Raw genomic sequence first — 23,591 nt, 5'->3', positions numbered from 1 at the left:
TCTGAGGTCCCCCACCTGTGCACTAGGCAAAGAGTGTGCTCAAGGCAGACCTTGGTAGCTGGCAGGTTCATGTAGAAGGAAGTGGTCTGTGAGGGACCTGGGTCCTAAGCAATTGTCACTACTATTGTTACTAACCAACTTGAATTGAGGTTGGAATAGTTCATAGTTGCAGGCAATTCAGAAGAAATTGTGGAAAATAAGAGGCATTGCAAGGATAACAAGGGACAGTTAGTTTGCTTGGAGATCAGACTAACCAGGGAGAACTGAGAGGCACAGGTAGGAGAAAAAGAAGAAAGAGAGCACATTTCTTACTTCTGACAGTCTCCGCATTCAATAATCCCATTGGTCTCTTTGATGGCAGGTTCATATACAAACACTGGGTATTCTGTGTCACATGGCTGTAGCATGTCGTGCTTCTTGTGCTTGTGAGCTGAGATGGGGAAAAAGAGGCTGAGTGAGAAAATCGGGTGAAGGAAACAAATGAGGTGTGGGAAAAAGAAGCGGAAAGATGTTGACCCAAAAACGAAGATTACTGGCAGCCACTAGGTGGTGTGGGAGACTCAGTGTATGAGGATGCCCTAGAAGCATGAATTTGGCCACCCTTCAGCCAATGGTCGGGTTATGTAGCTATCAGTCTGACAGGCTGTTTACTGCTAGAAAGTCAAAACACACAAACAAGTGGGAAACCACTTGCAGTTAGTTCATGATTAGAATCAAACCAGCTGGCCAAGACATTACTAGGTGGCTCATATGGGGGAAACAGGAAGACTTTTTACTAAAGACAGTGACTGCATGAAATATAGCGGGCTGGGCTGGGCTAGTACAGCACCAATCTTTAGTAACTGCAGCTAAATACCTAAGCAGGTAGCTTTACTAGAAAGAAAGTCCACTACCCGGCTCCCACTAGCCACCATAGGAACTGACTACTTGCAGTGGAAAGATCTACATGTTGGGGACCCTAAAGCTTGAACTATTACAGGGGCCCTTTGGCATCAGCAACAAAGCCTGAGTAACCACTGTTATCTTCCTTCAATGGGGTTGTTCCATGACAGATCACCAAACCTTTACAACACCTGTGCTACTGACTGTCAGACTTTGGAATTGTTGAAATATATACAAAAAAATAATAATCACTTTTGAAGTTTTTGGAAAGCTGAAATCCAAAACATTTAAGAAAGCATAACTATTGTTTAAAATATTTATGTTATTAACTGAGTATACAAAACTATTTTAATTGTGTTGCATGTCAACATTTTTAACATTTAGGTGCATTATTTATTTATTTTAAAGAAACACCAGGTGTCATTGTGACATTTTGAAGGACAATGTATGATGTTTAGATTTGAGGATAGCTGAGATAATGCGTGGATATGTTTGCACAGAGAAAAAAATAATCACCTGCCAGATAGTCAGAGAGTGGGTGAACTGGTTGGTCATCAATAACAGCAGAAGTTTGCATTTGATAAAACTAACAGTGGGGCTGCTGTTCTTCAAACAGAGAAATGCTCAAAATGCTGTTGGACATTTGCCTCACACTGGCCTGAGGGAGAAAAGCTGTGCTGGCATTTATTCTCTTGTGCGATGACAACTCAGAAACGCAAAGATATTGCAAACGTCACACAAACATGTATAGAGTCTGTGTCACTCATTGGGAGTTGAAACAGTGACAACTATCCAAAAAACACACCCTTTTCTAGTTTGTTTTTAATCTATCCATTTTTATCTCCCTGCCCTTCAAGGAGCTCAGGATCCTCTTATCATCACAACTCCCTTCTCAGGTAGGTAAAACCTGTGAACTCTTGGAATTGGAATCAAGCAGGTGATTGAGCCTGTCCAACACTCTAACCACCCTGGCTCTCTCACAAATCTGTGACTGCAGCTTTTGTGAAAATTGCAGTGCTCTAATCTGGATACAAAGCTTGCAACACCACTGCACACAAAATGTAGACTTGTGTAGCCCATCTGTCAAGCACCAGTGAAGCGGGGAGAGAGAACTGGACTCGCCTTTCCTTGTTGCTTCCTGCTGGGAAGTGAGTATCAGAGCTCCCATTGCTTTGTCACAATGGTACCTGTCCTTCCTGAGGGGTTTGCAAGTGACTGAATCTCTGCTTCAGTGAAACCATCACTGACAATCTGATTCCTCCCATTGCTTTTCTTTGCCTGTAATGTTGTTCACCAAGTTTCCCTCAACGTAACTATGCAGCAGATTCCCTGTTCTAATCTTTCAACTATGAAGGAAGCAGCAGGCTATTTTAACACAACCTCCCTCAACTGGGATTAAAACCGAAATAAATTTATGCCAGATGGTGCAATGAGTATTGTAAACAACACCTATTCATTTTCCTAGGTCTTATTAAGTTTCCATGCTGTATAGAAAGGATTTGTCCAGTCCTGCATACGTCACCCTGATGTTTTGCATTACCCCTCTGCCCTAAATTGGTTGTCTTGTCTAAGGTCTTCTAGATAAGATTTGAACCTGGAACCCCTCAACTCACCAACTCCCTAGAAACTAATAAAGGCCTCTGATTAGACAGCTTGTCTACAATGTGACAAAATGTAGGTGGACAGGAGTCTTAACCACAGTGCAACCCTGATTGGGGGAGCCAGATTTAGCATCTGTATAGATAGACCCCACATTTAGCACTCAATATATGTTCTAGGTTTCTCTTCTAGTGCAGTGTACCTTACTAAAACCTAGAAATTACCCAACATGGAAAATATGTGGCCTATCGAGGATGCAAAACTGTGAGTTACAGCCGTGCAGTTACATGTCCACAACCAGCTCACTTTACACATCCAAACTTTGACTCTCCCTCTCCTCAAAGTAGAACTGCATTAGTGTCGTGTGTGGAAGGGAAGATCCACAGCATGCTTGCCATCTTCTTACTGCGTTTCGTTCACAAATAACATTTGCTCTTGGAGCCACAGAGATTCATTCTGTTCAAACTCCCTTTTGTCTCTCTGTTAAACCACACTTTAACTGGATCGGAAGTGAATTTCCTCATACTCCAAACAGTTCCTTGGACACAGAGCAATAACAGCAATAAATTGAGCCTGAGGAGAGGGAACAAATTCAGTCAGCTTCAACACAGTGAAGCCACTGCTACATTTGGAGCAGGGCATTCCCTCCCCCCCCCATCCCCCAGTTTCATTCCACAGATGAGCATGAATTAACACCTGAGCAGCATCGGCAAAAAGGAGCAAAATGTCACTGCCATCCTGATATTTGCAGTCACATTGATCCGGAAAAATAACAACAGGGATAGGTTTTAAATTGCTGGCATTTCACTGTCAGCAGGGCAGCCCAAAGATATTTTTTTTCTAGCCCAAGCAGCCGTCCATGTGACCAGAGATCAGCACCTCTGCACCATTTTATGATACTGCAAAGGGCCTTGAGTTTCTGTATCTCTGCTTTCCTAAGTCATATATTATTAAATATACAAGACCACAGAGTGGTTTACGTAAAATTGTATGAAATCTCTCTCACAGATTGCTAGATGTTACAGCACGTGCACAGGACAGCTGCTCCCCAGTTGGGGCTGGTGTCTATTGGGATAGGCAGGCCGTAAGGCATGGATGCAAACAGTAGGAGGAGCCAGAGCTGATGATAAGCAGAACTAATTCTAGTTTAACCCCAATCCTCCTTCACAGAAGGGCAACAGTGGCACTTCAAAGAAACTGACAGGCAGGGCCAGCCCCTAGACTGGTTGTAAGAAAGAAGGCAGTTGGGAGCTGGTTGCCGTTGGTAGGGCAGTGCCCTAGTGGCCTAATAGATCAGCGCCCACTGCCTTCTCTGTCTTCCAGCCCTCATGGGTTGGGTACGTTGGGGAAATAACTAAATCCCCAAATACTACTCCCCACCAGTTACTCCTATGCCGCTGTCCTACTTCCCCAATTCCTCCGAGGCTTATAATCCACCAGCAATAGTCTGGAGGATTGGAGCCTCTTAGCCCCACCCTTTATTTATTTATTTATTTATTTATTTATTTATTTGAATTTATATGCCGCCGTCTCAGGGCAGTTCACCCTTATCTACCTGTAGCCCATCCTGGCTGATTACTGGCTGGGCTACTCATGAGCAAGCAACCAGTTTAACAACTTCTTTGCCACAGGAGCTTTAGTAACTGCTGGTGTTTGGAATTTGGGAAGGAAATAATACCTCTTGCCAGGATATCATAGAGAAGGCTTTTTCTCTCCTTGCCTAAGGGCAGGCTGGTGCTCAGCTGACCTGGGAAGTACCCTTCCATGCCCCAGCTCTTACATGTTGAAGCTTTAGTGACATATTGGAACATGGGAAGTTACTGGACTATCTAGCTCAGTTTGGCTACACTGATTGGCAGCAGCTCCTCAGGGTTTCAGGCCGAAGCTATTTTCAGCCCTACCTGGGAAATAAGGATTGAACTTGGTGTCTTCTTCATGCAAAGCAGATGCTACACCACTGAGCTATGGCCCATCCCGTTGTTGGGTTTACTGGTAGCTAATCATGATGACAAATGGTGTGAACTATGCAAAGAGTTTTAATATTTATCTTGGTTAGGTATATCTTATTGACATAAGGGCAGCTCCCATATTTCTTATTTCTATAGACAAGCCATTTATCAGCCAGCCTTTGTCTAAATGGTGGAGGGAGATTAAAGGGCTAGAGCTGCTTATTCAGCCAACCTGTAATCATATCTGCTTCTCTAACATAAATAAATTATGAGAAAGTTGAATGAACTTATTTATTGAAGTTGCTTTAGCGATCAGAACCTGACTATCTGCAGTTGTCTGAATAATACAGTTTTGCTGGATTTCCAGTTGAGTGATTACCACCTGTCCTCATGCAATTCTGCAAACAGGCTGAAGTTTCTTTCTGATAGATTCTTGCCCACCTCTAGCTAATTATCTCTACTTGCATTTTGTACCTACTGAGAATGCAAGAATGTCCTCTCGTGTTTCTTTCTGAGCTCCATATTTGACCTGGATCCTCTGATTATTATGGATCCTTTTAGAGCAACCATAGTACATGGGAGCTCTGGTTGGGGCTCAACTAAGGTTACCTCCCTTCCTGCATGATGCAACCACCACCATGTCTTTTCTCTTGCACGAGTGGCACCTCCCTAGTCCACCCTTCCTCCTTTCTTCATCATCCCGCTATTGTTGGGTTTACTGGTAGCATGCTAATTATCATGCAAACACTTAGGCCTGGCCTGATTCAATTACCACTCATGAACAACTGAACAGAGGAAAGAACTCCTTGAAGTTCTTACTCTACCTCTAGACCTTGGGATACCAAGCGTTATTTGAGACATCAGGCACCAACTCCAGAAGCAGCACCTATTGGTCTGGCCTAGTATCACAGATAGCAAGATCAGATCGTAGATTAAAAGCGCCATAGGAAGGCCTATGCATTTGTAGAATGTGTAAATGTACTGAGAATGAAATGGGGGGGGGGAGCGGTAGAATAGAAGATGGAACACTGATAAACCTTGCAACTTTTCAAATACTGATTTGTTCCTTTATAATGGACCATGCTTGTTGTAAAATATCATTAATATTGAAGGGAAAGACTTGCAAATATCAATATAAGATTCACTTTAGCAGCGTCCAACAGAATTCTCCACCCATTGCCTATTGCCCAGTAAGAACTGCTGCCATGCAACCTTAATTCATTTCAGTAAGGCTTGTATGGGTGAACCCGCATGCTTTGCACAAGCTGTTGTTGTTTGCACATATTGGCACATCCCTAGAGCTACTGCACATCTTTATATTCAAGGTTATAGCTGGACCAGCAAGTGCAGAAACTTGCAGTGAAGTATGCCAATCACACAGTGAGTGGTAGCACAATAATTAAACAAGTAGTGATAACTCTGTTTTCAAATAGGCAGTCACAGCTAATTCCTGAACAGCTGTGAAGTGGGAAAGAAATTGCCCCCAGTTTTCTGGGCAAATCTGCTTAGGTGTTCTCCTGTTTCCAGAAAATGGAGATCTTTTTGCTGTACTATAATGATTCTACTTACCATGATGGAAAACAGCCTTGGCTATATAGGTTACATGGCATAACATGTGATGCAGATGAATCCATGATGATAATCACAAGATGGTGGTAGAATTCCATGGTGAAGACACATGAATAGGAAGAATGGGAAATGAAGAATGAAAGAGGAAGAATGACATGGTGGTGAAATGAAGAAATAATTGTTCACAACAGTAACAATGAGTGTGAGACTACTCCTTAAAATTCACCTGCCTTTACAGTTAACTAAACTGCTGTTTCATGAGAAATATGTTTTATTGTCTTATATCCTTCTTTCCTTCACATAAGCCTATGTGAAGTGAATGTGATTTGCTTAAAAATACTAGAATATTTGACACTGAAAGCTTTGGCCTGCACACTCCTAAATGTTTAGGAGCAGGCAATGCTTTCAGAAACAAGTACAATATTGGAAGTACACCCTGGACTAGAGAGAGACAGCTATTCTATCTGGTTAAAATATGTGTAAGCAACATAATGTATGTAACCAGCATATTACTGTTGCCAAACCCTAGCAGGCAGTACCATAAGTAACATTTGCTGTATGAGATTGTGCTTTTGAAATGATTTCTGCCATTTATTATTATTAAATGAAACGTATTAAGAATTAATTATATTTATAAAGTTCTTTCTTTCTTTCTTTCTTTCTTTCTTTCTTTCTTTCTTTCTTTCTTTCTTTCTTTCTTTCACTGAAGACTGCCTGTGTTTTTCTACTTTTAGCTTACATTGCTGTTATGTTTCAAAAATTATCTCCAAGATACGGAGGACTGGAATGGAAGGAATAAAGTTTCGTAATTTTAAGAGCTCATAGACAAAGCGACACTTGCTCAGAGCGCATGTGATCCACAGACCACAAGTTACCCACATTGCTGTTTTAGACACTGTACCACAGGCTTTTAGGGGTCTTAACACTGACACCCTTCCCTGCACGTTCCAAGCAAAGTGCATGTAGATGAAAGAACTGGCCCACTGCTTCAGCAAATAGTTGTTAGTAGTCTTCCATCCACTTCATGGGATACCCCAACACAGACCACATATATGAGCTGACACAGTTGACAGTGTTATTAAACCTTGCCAGTATATTCCAGAGTGTCTCAATAAAGGTGAAATGGAAGCTGGCGAATAGATTCTCAGTGCCAACAGGGTGACAATGTCTCTGGATTGTGCTAAATTGCATTCGTATGTGTGATTCCTTCATCCAAGCCCAGTGGCTGCAAAATTGTGTGTGCTGTGAGCTGGCTGCATTCCCATATACTCACCATCTGCCAAATTGTCTGTGTGCCAGAAGCCAGATATGTTGAACTCCAGAAAGAATCTGTCAAAAGACGGGGGGGGGGAGATGTATTTTATGCTAGCCTGGAAGGGCAAAGGTGTTACGCAGGCAGACAGTCCCTGTGATTTGCTCTACTCTGAGCTTTTAGTCTGCAGGAGCAGCCTAGAACTTGCCTTGCTGTTTCTTTTTAGTTCACACCTGAGCCAGTTACTTTAAATCTTCCTTTGTTACTTTTCAGAATGGTTAATTGTGCCTTAATCCTACAATAAATTACTAGCAATTCCTGTGGCAAGGCTGTCATTAACACTGTGCTCCTTGTGGCTGGGAGGGAAATATACTCGGTCACCTTGAAAGCCATCTGCTCGGCAACGGTGGATGCTGGTATTCAGTGCCCAGCGACAGCTGTGGAGTGTGCCTAGCAAGTTAATCTCTCTGAAGAATCTTGGAATATGGCCCTTGTCTCAAGTTCAAAGGTGTTTGAATCTAACACTTCAGTCTCTGCCTAGTATAATCATTGATCTCCACTGCACTACCAAGGAGGCGCTGCTGGTAGTCCCTTCATTGAGTACTTTCTAAGGTGGGGGGCAGAACACACAGTAAAGCCTTCTTGGTGGTGGCTTCCCATTTATGCAACTCCTTCCCACTGCATGTATGGTTGTCTTCCACTTTCTGTTTATTCATATGGCAGCTTAAAACATTATCTATTGTTACAGGCTTACAAAACATAGCAGCAGAAGCCTTGTTTGTTAAGCTCTACTGCGCTGCTGACTTTTAAATGTTGTTTAATGGTATTTTATGGTTATATTTTTGTTCAGTTTATTTTTAATAGCCATTTGCTGGGTGTGTTTATTTATTTTTTAATGTGCTGACAGCCATTCCAAGTTCTACATGAGGGGGAGCATGGTATCTACAATCTATGTTGGAAAACTGCTTGTTCTCTATATAGTTGGACGCCTTAATATATCATAACCAAATTAAGCATGATCAAAGGCCAGGTTTTAACCTATGTTTGTATGCAGTTGGGCCTCATTTTGAATCAAGATGAAAAACCAAACCTTTCAAAGGTGCGCTGTGTTAGTCACTGATCACAAAATGATGCAATTTTGGGGGTTTCTGAGAACTTCCAAGCAATGCTGGGTATGAGGTTGTTAGTAACAAATATATTAATAATAAAATATCAAACGTACTCATGAATCTGCCTTTCTTCCTGAAGCCCCACCTCCCACAATGTGTCACCTTGGCAGAGATGGCAAGTTAGGTCTACTCCATTAACATATTTTCCTAATAGGAACAGGATTGTCACTCCTCTATGTTTTCAACAGAGCAAATTATTCAAGTTCATTAGAATTTGAGAAGGGAAGGGTAAGCCTGTCACTTGTTGATTTACCTCCATATAGATACTCACAGATATTTTGTTGATTTACAACCACGTAGTAGAACATAAAAGTGTTAATGTTAGTGACATTGGCTCACAAACACACAAAACTCTTCCCCAGGGAAAAATGTATCATTGCTGGGCAAGCAAGTGGCTGTGCCTGCCTTCTTCTGTTTATGATATCTGAGTTCCTGCTCCCCAGTGCAGCTTCTTTGCATATTGTGGACTTCCACTTGAAATCAGGAACTCTGGACCCCTTTACTGGCCCTGTTATATATGTTATACTGCTACAATTTTGTACGAATCGGTTCTCCATGTTTTCAAAACTGGAAGGTGCAAATAATTAAACTGCCTACTTGATAATGCTGCTGGAAGCCTCTTGGGTACCACAGGAATGAAGGCATGACACAAATGCTTCTGCTTCATACGATGGCAGGATTTTTCCTCTTAGAGCTCTAATGCACTAATCCCATGCATGTGTGTGATGCTTGCAAATCACATGGCTTGTATGCACAAGCCATTCTCCTTCTTCATGTAGTCTTTATCTTGAACTGGGGAATTTTCAAGGTCAGCACAAGCAGCAGACTCCACCCAAGAAAAAGATGCAGAAACATGGTAGCATCTTCTGTGGTGTGTGTGTGTGCGTGTGTGTCTGTTTCCTGTGCTTCTTGTATTTGTGCTACAAAGCATTGAACCAGAAGTGAAGGAGGCTCACATGCAGATATTCTCTTACAAAAATAGGGCCCAGATGTTTTATTAAACAGGCCCAGTGGCACAATTTTGTCTCTGTTAATGTGACTCATCTGACACTTCAATGCTATGAAGCGAAATCTCCCTTTTACCTGATTATTCCATTGTGATGCACTGGCTTTGGTACTCATTGCTACAACAGGGGTGGGAGTTAAAGACATTTCTACAACGCAAATCTGTATTGGATTTACTGGCATTGTCTCACCAAAATAATTCTGGAAGTTATCTTGCTGGGAACTCTGTAAATGACTCCTAACCTTTCAAAGAATTATAGTTCCCTAGGGAGAGGGAATGACTATTAAAACAAGTTTGTGGCTGCAGACACACTAACCCATTTGCTGCACAAAAATGTAGTTTTTCTCAGTCTGGAATGGTTCATGCTTATGCTCAACATGCTGCTTTCAACACCTGGGATAGCTCAGTCAGTAGAGCATGAGACTCTTAATCTCAGGATTGTGGGGTCAGGCCCCATGTTAGGCAAAAGATTCCAGCATTGTAGGGGGTTGGACTAGATGATCTTTGTGGTTCCTTCCAACCCTACATTTCTATGATTCTAGGTTGATTTAATTTCCTGCTGGCCACAAGGGTAGATGTGGTTACTTGGTACACATCTAAACCCTCCATGCCCTTTCCTCCCTGTATATGTCCCAGATGAATGAAGAAGCAGTGATTGCGATTTTGGTATACACCCACTCACAACATCATTGGAAAAATGTGCATACACATACACAAACACACCACCATCTGTTTTCAAATGGACACACTTTGGGGTTATGCAGAATCAATATACAAGGAACTTATATTTTCTGAATGAAACTGGATTCTCAATAAGTGCTTTTCAGGGGCCAGAAATATGCAATACATGGTCCATATTGTGTGCGGACTACATAGAAAAAACAAGTACTCGTTCTCCATTGATTTTAGAATAAAATGTAGTATATAAGTAGCCTGCCTGTAGAAACAGGTGTGTCCTAAGTTTCATGGAACTGGAAATCCATGGATGTCTCTCAATTCTACATTTTGGAATAACAGGACTATCTATATAGTGACTGCAACTACTGCAGCTTGTGCTTCTAAAAGTTAGGACTGTCAACTGCTTCAGGACTGTTTTGAATATTTTCTTGTTTATTCGCTATTATAGTCACATACCAGAATTTTAAAAAATGCTTGTGCCAGTAACATCAAGCCCCACCAATTTAAATTTCCTCATACCTATTAACAAACACAAGCATTAGTTGATTAATACACTGATGTAAATGTACTAAAGCTTGCAGTTATAGTTTCTACTTCTAATGATATTTCCCTCCAGAACTCCAAAATGTTTGTACTCACATGAGGAAGTCAGTTATCAGCCACTTTAGTGCTCCCAATAAGGCATAAACTGGCTGTTGAAAAAGAAGAAACCCAAAGAAGAGGAGTATTTTACAGAGCCCACAATTCCAGAAGCCAATCTACAAATTAGGAGGCAGATTCTAAGAAGCAGCAATATGCATACAAGTCAGCCTACTACCAATAATAATTTTGAACCTCATCTTTGGAAAGGTCGAAAAGCTTATCGGGAATTCGCATGAGTCTTTGAAGACATAATTACTTAACTGGCTCTCTTCAACCGTAATAGCCTAAATAGCTCGTAGAAAGAAAGAGCTAAAGCTATTTATGCGACTAAAACTTTAGAAAACATTTTTGTTCTAATGGTGGAAAATAGTGTTTCCACTTCAAACTGTACACAAAAGCAAAACACCACGCAAACCTTGTTAGTAGGAGTGCCTAATGCAACAAGGCCTCTAGCATATAAACTGGTAGGTGCTACACAATGCAGAACAATTTTAATATCAGGGGATTTCTAGTCCTCATGATCATGCTGAAAATGTGGATAGTCTCATCTGAAAGATTTAGGCAACTCTGCTTTGGAGCAAAGGTATTATTTTTCTTTTGTGGGAATATGACATACGAGGTATATTTGTATATCTTAATTCTAATATCATTCTCAACTAGTGTTGTATGAACTCAAACCTAATAAGGTCAAAGGTTCAGTCTGTATTTTTTGTTCTCTCCATTAATGCTTTCTTCTTATAAACAACAATGGTGACGTTTCCAAGGATTACTTTTTTGTTTCATTCTGTCAGGCAAGCTAGTTTCCAAACAGCAGAGAGAGGGAACCTGTGGCCCTCCAGATATTGGACTGGAGAAGACATGGGATTTTAGCTGTTATATTTCCAGTTTCTTCTCATGACCATCATTCCAACTCCCCCCCCCCCCTTTTAAAAATGTCTGCTCATCTCCAGCTCTCCTCATAATTTGTTTATTTATATGATTTATGAGTTAATTTCCATGCTTTTGTACATGCTCAAAGCAACATTCAAAACATTTCTTAAAGCACCTCATTAAAGTTATATAAACAAACAGACATGATAGAGTGAGATTCATAAAACGATGAATGAATTAATGATGAAAGCTATTGGAGTGATATCCTTGTCTTTTGACAAAAAGGTACCAAAACATAATTTTAAAAGAAACGATGAGTTACTCAACCAAATTAGGTATGCCTCATTTGCATAGTTTTATTGTAAAAACCCAATTTGAATGTTTTGGTTTTAGAATTTGGAGGGTTTTCTGTAGCGTTTTAAGATCCCTTTGGCCAAGTGCTTGTCAGTGCATGACAGGTGGAGTGGCAAGATCAGAAGAAGAAGAAGAAGAAGAAGAGTTTGGATTTGATATCCCGCCTTTCACTCCCTTTAAGGAGTCTCAAAGCGGCTAACATTCTCCTTTCCCTTCCTCCCCCACAACAAACACTCTGTGAGGTGAGTGGGGCTGAGAGACTTCACAGAAGTGTGACTGGCCCAAGGTCACCCAGCAGCTGCATGTGGAGGAGCGGAGACGCGAACCCGGTTACCCAGATTACGTGACTACCGCTCTTAACCACTACACCACACTGGCTCTCGAAGAGCAAGGATGGGCTAGATGAACCTTAGCAAGAACCAAGGTCAAGCATTTTGCTGCTCTAACCAGACACAAGCCTCACCAGGAAACTTTAATAAGTAGTAGGACCCCTCCAGATGGGTGGGGGTTTTTTGGGGGGGGCTATATTCTGTACTATGCCATTGACACAGTAAAACTGCATTAGTGGTGGGTTTATACTGGACATCTACACATCATTCTGCTTTATTACTTGTTCTCTAATGCTTCCCCAGAGTTACCAAACATTACTGCTATCTGGATGAGCATTCTTGCACTATAGTGTAGCAAAAGCGAGACCCCGGAACACTTGTACTGTATTATAAAAAAGTTACAGCATTTCAATAGGAAACTATGGGACATGCACCAACAGGGAATGAAGCAGTATGTCCATCCCAAAACTTTTACCACAAACAGTATTGTAAATGGTATCGTGCATATCACCACCCCAATACAATGAGAAGCAGAAATAATTCTGGATGCACAATAAAAAAGATGTCTGAAGAAGCCTTTAGGCTTTGCCATATGATCAATTCTGACATTTTGATGTTTAAGAAAGGCTTGCCTTTACTGGGTTTCTTAGTTTTACTTGCTGGTGACAAGCTAAACCACTGCCTACCATATTCAAGGTGCCAGGTTCAGGACCTGTGGTGAGCTTATATTGTTTTTATTCAGAGTTGAAAAAGCACTACATTTTCACATATCTACCCATCTCTCCTCAAAGGACAAGGCTAAATCTCCTAAAGGACTAGAGCTAACATGGGTGATAAAAAGCCTTTTGATTTGCAGTACCAGTCCAACTGTAATTAGTGAGTGTTTCCCTATTTAGTTAATACAAATTTAATTATGTAATGCCAGATACAACTCTGACAAACAAATCCTATTCTGATCAATTAAAGGTGCCACCACCTGAAACTTTCCTGGCACAGAACCAGTAGACAGCAACAATTTCATGTAGCCAAAATTGGCCCCAGAGCGCTCCAATGCAGGATTAATTCAGAGTTCATTTTAATTACTGGTGAAAGATACAGCAGGCATAAATTGAGATGGGGAAAAAAGAAAAGGAAGGAAAAGTTCAGCAACTTTCCATCCCTAGAATGCATTGTCTCTGGTATCTTCCATCTTTTCCAAATTAATACACATGTACTGCTATTTGGTCAATACATGTAGCGTGAAACAGATCCCAGGATCAATTGCAGAATGATGGGTCAATTTTTACCTGTGCCTTTCCCCATTGAATTTTGGAATTGTTTTGCTTGGTCTGCTGACTCCAGCTAAATGCATGTGTGAAACAGAGTGGAAATTACTTACTTTGGGAAAGGAAAATTGGAGACGGCTAATTGGTTGCTGGATCAGAAATATATTCTCACTATGCAAGTGCCACATTTTTCTGAGCACATAGGCTGTAGGTGAAGGACAAAAAGTGGCAATGGGAATCTACTGTTTCCCTGTGGTGTCCAGCTTTTTTGTGAAACCTTGAGTGTCCCTTCTCACAGAATAGAAGCACTCTGGACTTGGATGTTTTAAAAAATGACCACCAAAAGGGTTTTAATCATCATCTTTGTTGTGACACCAGCAAAAAGGTTTTTCACTAACCAGGAAATCTCCTGTCCTGTAATAAACAATTAAAATCCCCTTCCCAGTCTGCCTTCACTGGCGTCATCAGATGAGTGACGTTATTGTGTCCAGCCCCCACAATCAGAGTACATGGAGAAGAGGACATGAGGGCAGACGTGCCTTGGCTTCTTCTTCTGTCCTTGCATAGTCCTCAAATAAGAGCACAGGAAAAGCAATCAGGCTTGTAGCAAAGACAAGGATGATAAGCATGATTCCGCCCTCAGTGTAATCAGCAGTGGAAGCAAAGGCACTTCTGCCTTCACACCGCTCTCTCCTGCACCCCATGCCTGGCAATTATGGCGAGGTATGGGATGGTCTCACCCTGGAGCAGAATGACTTAAAGAACTGGACCAATGCTGTTCTAAAATATTTTATTCCGTGTTTTATGTATTATGTAGAAACGCTTACAGATACTTACACTGAGAAGAGGGCGCGCACCGCTATGGTGGTGGTGGGGCATTTTACACATGGCTTGGTAATCGTACATTTTCACCCTGCAAAAAAAACATTAAAAACTGACAAGCGGGCCCATGTGTTCAACACACCAGCTTAGCTCAAGAGTCCACCAGTCTGCCTAGCCCACTACTGTGCACTCTGACTGTACAGTGGTGCAACGGAACACTGTGGCGCCAGAAGCGGTTTAGTCATGCTAGCCACATGACTTGGAAATGCAAGCTCCTTCGGTCTGAAGCGAGATGAGCACCACAGTCCACAGTCGCCTTTGTCTGGACTTAACTGTCCAGGGGTCCTTTACCTTTTTAAATTCTGGTTGAAGGTGACTTTCAAAGGTCTAGCTGTAGTTTTGCCCAGGTCTGCTATGCAAGATTTTTAGTGGACATGCCAGGAACTGCACCTGAGATTTTCTGCATGCAAAACATGTACTCTGGCACATGCCCTTTGCTCAACATAGCTGCAGACACATTCATTTGTCCTGCATGAATTCTAGCCTGGATCTGTCTTCACACAGGGAACAGCCATATATCCTCATCCTAATAATTTAGTTTAGTTTGTGCTTAGCATTGGATGTTTCACAACAAGATCTACTCCCATACAGTGTTTGATTGACTGTGGTATCTGACAAAGAAACTTCTTACTGATGTCACAATATGCCCCTACCCTATGAAAACTTTGTATGTGATTTACTTGAATTACCTCAGCTGCTATTTTTACTCACACCAAGGTCCTGAAAGCTGCTTCTGGACAGCTTAGTGCTCTTCCAGACACATCTGGCTGTGCTCTCAGATTTCTTTATGCCATTTGTGTCTGACTCTGCATCCCTCTGTATGCTACATCAGCAACATGGGAACTGCTTCAGAACACATGGACATAGGAAACTCCTTTACACCATGTCAGATCATTTTGCTCATCATTGTCTGCACTGACTGGCAACAGCTCTCCAGAGTTTTACACATAAGTTTTCACCAGAGAAGCTAGGGGTTTAACCTAGAACCTTTGCATATGAAACATGTGCTCTACCGATGAGCTGCAGATAATGTTTGAAAGCCTGTGCCCTGTACTATGCTGTACAGGGAAACATAGGATGGGAATAGCAAACACAGTTAGCTTTGCTCCCATGGTTCTGGGCTCCCATGCTGTTCTGGCAACATGTAAGGGCCTCCAAGTCAGGAACATAAACAGCCTAGATGAAGCCACATGAAATTGTATTGCTACACAGTAATGTAATGTTACTTCTGACATTTAAAAAAGGATATGTGCCTGTATTTTGTGTATTTGTTTGTTTGTCATCTTTCAACATGCATTCTTAGAACATAAGCAGGGAAATGAAAATAGGTAACATTTTGCATTTGTTCACGTTGTGCACAAACTGTGTGACAGTGGATATAATCAGGAGTGAATCCTGTTACTGCAGCAATGCTTTTTTTGGCTGCTGCAATCACAGAATCGGTACTGGCTGCACCCATTATTATGCAGTTCACACATTACATTTGCCTATGTGAGCATGTATCTGGAGATGCTTGAATCTTTCTATGGATAACAAATGTGAACAAGTCCTAACAACTGAGGCAATGTTCCACACCCCACTGTCTTCATTCTCTTTTTTAATGTTTAGCTGTGATAATTCTCAATGGGCATAAGGCATTTTGCTTCAACCAGGCTCTTCTCTGAAAGGAAATCAATAGAGAGGAGATAGTAATACTTACTGTTTGAACATTCCCATGCTTATAAGCTGGGTCATAACAGAGCCATCCACTTCTCCCAAAAATTTGCTAGTCTGCAAGCACAGGGAGATAAAGATAGAAAAAAGCAGAAACTATAGATAAACCTCCTCAGCTTTTTATCAGTCCAGCTAATCCATCCCCACTACAAGTTTGAAATCCTATACTTAATATTGCCACTATCATAAAACAAGCCCTTTAAGCAGGCGGTGCTCTGCTATGTCCTCAGGCTGTTTAGCAAAGAGGGGTTTAGAGATGTGTGTGGCGCCATGGTCAATAAAAATGAAATGCAAATCTTAGCTCAGCCATGCACTCACCAGGTGGCCTTAGACAAGTCATCATTTCTCAGCTTATCATATAAACTATGGGGATAGTAATACAGTACAGGCGTATTATATGGTATGTTGTTGTCAGGATGAAGCAGTGCCCACTATCCATGAAGACAGTGGATTCCGACGAGATCTTGATGAGATCTCGCAAGGTTTTGTTGAGATCTCTTTGGAAGCTGCCACTGCTGCTTCTCCGCCACTGGCAGTGGTGGCAGGGTGAGCAGGGTGCCTGCAATGGACTTCTGCCGCCTTAGGCAGCTGCCTCAACCCACCTCATGAGCAAGCCGGCCCTGGCTGGAATGTAGCCTATTGTGCAAGAGTCACTTTCATTGCTGCACCCACTATTACCTCTAGGCCTGTCCAATGCTGGCATGCAGCCTCTAGAAAGTTGACCATGAGGTAATGTGACCTGGCTTAAAAGAAGATAAAACTCAACCCTGAGTTCCTTATTGGAAAGGCAGGGTGCAATTATAGTTAATAAATATAATTATCTTGGGAGATTCACAAATTTGCACGAAGGCTAAAAAGTGATTAGTGCACGTATTCACTGTTCTTTTGGGGGGAAACCTAAAGTCCCCTTGCTTAAGCCTCAACAAAAGAAATCTGCAGACTTGTCCAATTTGCTCCTCCCTGCCCCCCAGCTCTATAAACAGGCTTTATAAGTAAGCACAGAAAACATCTTACCTGTTTGAAGACTTTGGAAACGAGTATGAATCCATTATTATCAATGAGAAAGCAGTTCAGATTCTGAAGAGGAAAAAAGAATGAAGAAGGAATTTCAGCTATAGAGAAGACAATATTGCCTAGTATGAAAGCTTCTGCCTTACCCTGTGAGCTGCTATGATTCTGCTCCCACAGTTCTAGTGGTCTTATGTAAGGCATTACCGTTAACTCGGCCTCCGGTTTGCTCCCACCACTGGCTTTTGAATCCATGTACACACAATGTTACCCACAACAGAGAGCTAACCGCTTAGAGATTTCTAAACTTAATTTTATTGTTTTACAATCAAGCAGTATATAAATTTTGTTAAATAAATCAGATAAATCCTGTAGTTTCCTGAGAAATACGACTGTTTGATGTGTTTCCCCATAGACTGCCATTAATCTGAAAGGAAACTTACGCCACATTCGTTTTGCAATTAAGTTGAGCTGTGTACACTTGAGACATCTATTATTATTATTTATTAAATTTGCATATCGTCATATACCCATAGATCTCAGGGCAATTACAATATAAAAAGCACAAAATACATAACAAAAACTAAAAGCAGCCCAATAATCTCCCCCTATTGTACATGCACAGGTGAGTTTCATGAATAGGAGCTTGGGGAAGTGCTATAGGGGCAGGTCTTCACGTTGGGTGAAGACATCCCTGTCCCCTCTATGGTGTGTAAAACAATCAGCAAATGTGACTTGACACGCAGTGTGGGTGGGTGGGTGCCTGGGGAATGTCCTTGCTGTGTTTTAAGCTGCTAATGTGTACATCACCTAAGACTCTCTGATGTTTTGTTATTTCTGTGCTTGCTTACAAGTTTCCTGAATTTGATATCAGAGTACTGGTTGTACTTTTAACTACTATTGTAGGCTTACACTCCATACTGTTTCCCCCCAAAAGTAAAGCATATTTGGGGGCTCATGCGAGGCTATCCCAGAATCCTGTTCCATTTGGCTTCATAGAGCTCATGCAGTTCTGTCTAGACTCTGTAGCATTCTTTGTAGCATCTTTGGGGCAAAGTAAACACAGCAGTGTACTGCAAGGTACAAGTCCGGTAACTCATTAAAAAAGCAACTGCAGGCTAGAGAAATGAAGTAGATGTTTTTCTGGAACTCTCTAGCTTTCTCCATAGTCCAGCACATGTTTGCAGTTTGGTCTCAGGTTCCTCTGCCCCTTCGAAATCCAGCTTGCACTTCTGGGAGTTCTCGGTCCACATACTGCTTAAACCTGAATGAACACTATATTCACATGCTTATCTTCATAATTAGTCATAGCTGTGGTTCTCATAATGTTTTCATAACAATTAATTAAACCTAATGACACTCTCAATACACAATTGATTTTTGGGAATAATTTGGGGTACTGCAATTCTGTAAGCTTTCTAAATGGATTCTAGAATTATTATGAAAGTCCAAGTCCTTCCAGTCCACATAAAACCCTCAAGAGGTTTTCATATGCCATTTTTCAGAGCCACATTGTCTTATCAAAAACTTCAAAGATGTATTTTTAAGGCTTCTTGCCTTGAGTGCTGGTCTGTAACTGAGGAAACAAGAGGTTCAGATCCTTCTTTAGCTACGAAGTTTGCTAGGTAACCCTGGGTCAGTTTCCCACCCCACTCCTCATTCTAACATACCTTGGAGACTAAAAGAGAATGAACCATATGCACCTTTGCATTTCTTGAGGAAAGGATGGGCTAAGAATGCAATAAAAACTAATGCATTACCCCCCTACACACATTTTAAACAGCTGTGAGAAGTTAGGCTGATTAGTGATTAGTAAATAATATACATATATAGAGCCACCTGGGTTCAAATTCTGGCTAGGGACCAAACGGGACATGATGAGGGTGTACTTTATCCACATCCCTACTTCATGGGGGTCAGGTCTATCATTTACATGGGTAAAACATGTGTAGAGGAAAGTGGAAACCTGATCTCCCTGCCCATCTTATCTCTCTGCGCTCTTCCGCTTTACTCAATTTGTCCAGCTCACGTCTGGTGTCAAAAATGAACTAGGAGAAAACTGCTTAAAGCATAGAACACAGAAAGTTTTTCTCTCTTCCCCCTTGCAAGGAACAGACCCACCCACTTTATTTCTGACAGTTGCCCTACCATATCTGGTTTGGATCTCAGGCAAAGGGAATGGCCCTCAGCAATGAACCATCTCTTTCCCCCATCTGTAAAAAACAAAAACTAGCCAGGCAAATAAAAAGCAACCGGGGAATAATAATGATCCTGAGTCACAGAACCCTCAAGTTACATTTCCTCAATTATAGATCTGAACAATTTTTTAAAAAATATAAATAAAACTAGCAACTTACGTCATTCTGACAGTTCAAGGGACACAGACCATCCACGTCACTGCACTGGAATACAAGAGGAGGAGTTAAATAGTGTCTCACTTTAGACTGCATTTACCTGGGCATCATTAGGTATTTTTACAGGAGTAAGGAGCAGGCATGTCTCATTCAGGCAATATTTGCACATCATATGCTGGTGTGTTACATCCCCTTCAGCTTTCTCCACAAGAAGGATCATTTTAAGTAAGCCTATGAAAGAAGTGTCCCAGTGGTCTTTTCAGCTCAGCTTCCTAGAGTGGCGGTTGTTCTTTATGTGAATGTGGTTATGCTGTATTTTATCTTAAATTGGATAAAGCTACTTCACCATGCCTTGTTCACCATGACTTTTCTGAAATGTTTCCAACTGAGACATACATATGCAGTTGTACAAGCAACATGAGCCTAGGAGTTTGGAACAAATACCACTCCCTGGTGCTTGCTTCTTATGTGTTAGATACATGTTTGTTGCTTCATATGCTGTGTTCAGTGTGGAATGATGACTATTTGGTGCATCAAAGCAAATTTCAGTGTAGGTAAGCATGACCGAACCAGATGCCCTTGATAGTAATAGTAAAGATTGTTACACAATGGAGAAAGCAGTGACAATGTTGGCTGCCTTTGGTTTTCTGGTAATAGTTTGACAAATGATATATGAACATTGTATAGTGTCCTCGGGCACTGTCCATTTGCTTCAGTTGGAGATCTGAAGTGAACCAAAGTTGACATGTGTCACAGCACTGAACCTAACAATACATGGAGGGTTAAATGGTGAGTAAGAAAATATTGTTGGTGCCTGTGGGTTTCATAATTATCATTCATTCTGTGCTTACTGATTTGTCCAGTACAATTCTTCCATGTGTGTTTCCTGCCATGCGTTGGATGATCAATCTGTTGTTGGAAATTACTGGAGGAATATGTTGTGAGGGGTTGCGTAAACTGTGAGTTTTATGTTGGTTGGAAGATTTTAGCATGCTACACACTAGGTTGTTATTACCTTATTTTATGGTTATTATGGGTATGGATATTGCATGTTCTTAATGTGAATCTTCTGAAAGTTGGCTTCTTGTCTATGTATGTATTTAGATGTATTTGGATTTTTGGTATTGCAAACTGCTTCAAGATCTGTGGATACTAAGCAGTCTATAAAAAGGTAACGGTAAAAGACCCCTAACAGTTAAGTCCAGTTGCGAACGACTCTGGGGTTGTGGTGCTCATCTCGCTTTACTGGCCAAGGGAGCTGGCATTTGTCCGCAGACAGTTTTTCCGGGTCATGTGGCCAGCATGACTAAGCCGCTTCTGGAGAAACCAGAGCAGCACATGAAAACACTGTTTATAGAGGAACTAAATCAGGGGTGGGGAACCTTCAAACTGTGAGGCCTCCCAGTGAAGCAAATTTGGAACATGAATCAATTTTAAAAAAACAACACACACCCAAAACCATGCCCATCTGCCAATCAATTGATGTCACTCCAGTTGATGGGTAGGGGTGGGGGTGGGGGGGTTGATTCTATGTTAGCTGTTCCCCTGCTATCAAACAGTATGCACAGCAGAAGCAGCAGGTTTTAGCCCTCTCTCATCAGCTGATAAGCAGGGATTAAATCCTGCTCAGTTTGGCTGCATGAATCAATTCCCCTTCTGGGAAGAGCCACATGCAACCAGTGCACAGCATGGGGCTGTTTGAAAGCCTCTTTGCAAGCAGCTCCGCACTGTTCTTTGAACCTCCTTTGCACACATATACAAAGAAGCAGGTTTTAACTCCTGTTCATTGGGGATAAAAAGGTAAAGGGACCCCTGACCATTAGGTCCAGTCACGGACGACTCTGAGGTTGCGGCGCTCATCTCAAGGGGGTTAAATCCTGCTCAGCTTGGCTGCATACACCAAGATCCCCTGCTGGGAATAGATGCACATGACCAAAGTGCAACACGGAGCTGTTTGACAGCCCCTTTGCAAGCAGCCCCACTCTGTTCTTTGAACCCCCAGTTTTTGAACATTTAAAGAACAGCTCAGGGCTGCTTAAAAAAGGGCTTTTAATCAGTTTATGCTGCCCTTTGAAGTCCCAACAACTGGGGCTATCACAGTGACATCAGTCTTGACAGGAGGATGGTTCTGCCAAATTGTCAAATCTGGCCAGCAGAGGTGGGGAAATAATATCTGGCTGTCAGCTACAAAAGGTTCCATATTCCTGCACTAAATAAATAGATCTGTCTTTTTCACTTTTCTATTTTATTTTTTTTAACAGAGGACTGTTATTATCTAAGATGCACAATGGAGAAGCTGATGAAAATGTTGTCTTTTTATTAAAGAACAACAATAATTGAAGAAATCATGGAGCTTCTTAATGTGGATCAGCCATTTTTTAAAACATGCACATTAGCCCAGGAATCACATGCCTGCTCTGTGGTTAATGGAACAGATTGGGAAAATCTGTCAATAAAAGTACTGCCAAAGGCGCCCTATTGCTGTCAATCAAACCAGCAAGTGTGAAGACACATAGATGATTGAGTGATAATCACTGTGATTTAATGTGAGAGCTCCATTTTCTTTCTTTTGACCCAATTAAGACATAGAGGAAAGGGAGTGTCTGACAGTGTCTATCTCCCCAAAGCTGCTTACTCCTCCATCAGGAGGCCAAATCCCAGTTAAAATATATTTTATTAGTAAATGAGAAGTGTCCCCCAATTTTACAGAAGGGACACCAAAAAAGAAATAGATTGAAATTTTCTTACATGAATTGCTATATAAACCAGGAACACTGAAATATCCACAGAAGTATTTATTGTTATGAGTTTGCGTGGACAGGTGGAGTCCCCCAAACCCTGGGCGGCCCCTGTGTGGAGTAACTTAAGACAACATGCTATGGGATTGTTGGTTGTGATGTGACCTAGAGGAAAAAAGGCTGCAGGCTGGTAAGGCAGAAAGCTGGAGAGAGAGTCACAGCACAATGGTTGATTTCTGTTGGAATCCAAGGCAGCAGCTATGAGAGAAACAAGACCTTTTGGGAGGTGTTAATGCTGTGAACCCCTCCATCTTAGGCTCACGTTGTGTATATGTGTAAAAAACCATGGTGCCTCATTTCCAAAAGGAAACATGGGTAAGCACCTGGAACCTCGGTAAGCACCTGGGACCTCGCACCGCTTGGAGATTGAGGTGTTGCACAGCTCTATTGTAGAAGCCTGGGAGAGGGTAGAAGTAGCAACCCCTTAAAAAAAAAAAACAGGCTATTTAAAGGTGGGGAAAAGAGCCCTGTCAGCTCTGGTTCATTGTGCCTGTGGCAAAGATTCTGCCATATGTTTCTATTAAATATAGACATTTTCTTAATTTGTACTGGATAAAATAAGCTGTCATCCTGACTGTAACTTTCTTTATTGCCTTGTCATTGTGCATTAGAGCAAGAGGTTATGGCACCCTGACAGCTAATTTGAGATGTAGATTCAACTCAGCACCAACTGAATCCCATTCTTTGATTAAGCTGCACAATCCTGTCAGACAGGAATGCAAATATTTCCTGGAGACAAGAACTGATTGTGATAATCAGATTCCCACTAGTCTGTTTACCCTTCCAGGGCCCACCTGCATATTAATTAAGCTGGTAGGCTGTAGAAATTCCATTAAACGCTTCTGATTGGCTTTGCATCATATGGAGTGTCATATCTATCACAAAGACAAAATAATGTTTTTTTTTCCATATTAAGAAAATAGGTGTAGGCTGACATCCTGAAAGGGAGGCAGGGGTTGGGGTGGGCAAATTATTTTTCATGTAAAAAAAAATCTTCTCCACCTGGTCTTCTGGAAGCAATGTCTACTCTCCACAGGCAACTAAGCTGATTAGTTGTGCCCCAGCCTCCACTGGCACAAAAAAGCAACCAGATGGAATACATTCTGGAGAAACAGATCAGTATTCTGTTCTTAGAAGCCATGTCTTAGAAAGTGGGCTAAATCCCTAGCTCTGGAAAGATCAAACTTCACCTGATGATGCAGCAAGGCTAGTAACTATTGTGAACTTATTTGCAAAGTTGTTTAGAAGTTGCACAGGACTGAATCGGACCGT

At 41.6% G+C, this 23,591-nt stretch overlaps 1 protein-coding gene across 1 annotated transcript in view; it reads right to left on the bottom strand.

The window, feature by feature from the left end:
* CACNA2D4 (calcium voltage-gated channel auxiliary subunit alpha2delta 4) overlaps positions 1-23,591 on the bottom strand; it is a 165,971-nt gene that overhangs the window by 8,994 nt on the left and 133,386 nt on the right. The window contains 8 exon segments of the mRNA XM_083461820.1: positions 313-430; positions 6,000-6,020; positions 7,273-7,328; positions 10,744-10,796; positions 14,402-14,477; positions 16,146-16,216; positions 17,174-17,236; positions 19,525-19,569. Of these exon segments, the coding sequence (XP_083317946.1) occupies positions 313-430; positions 6,000-6,020; positions 7,273-7,328; positions 10,744-10,796; positions 14,402-14,477; positions 16,146-16,216; positions 17,174-17,236; positions 19,525-19,569 (503 nt within the window).

Source organism: Podarcis liolepis (assembly GCF_965112155.1).
Source record: "Podarcis liolepis genome assembly, chromosome: 10".
In the NCBI taxonomy this organism is placed as follows: domain Eukaryota; kingdom Metazoa; phylum Chordata; class Lepidosauria; order Squamata; family Lacertidae; genus Podarcis; species Podarcis liolepis.
This window is presented reverse-complemented; position numbering and strand designations above follow the sequence as displayed.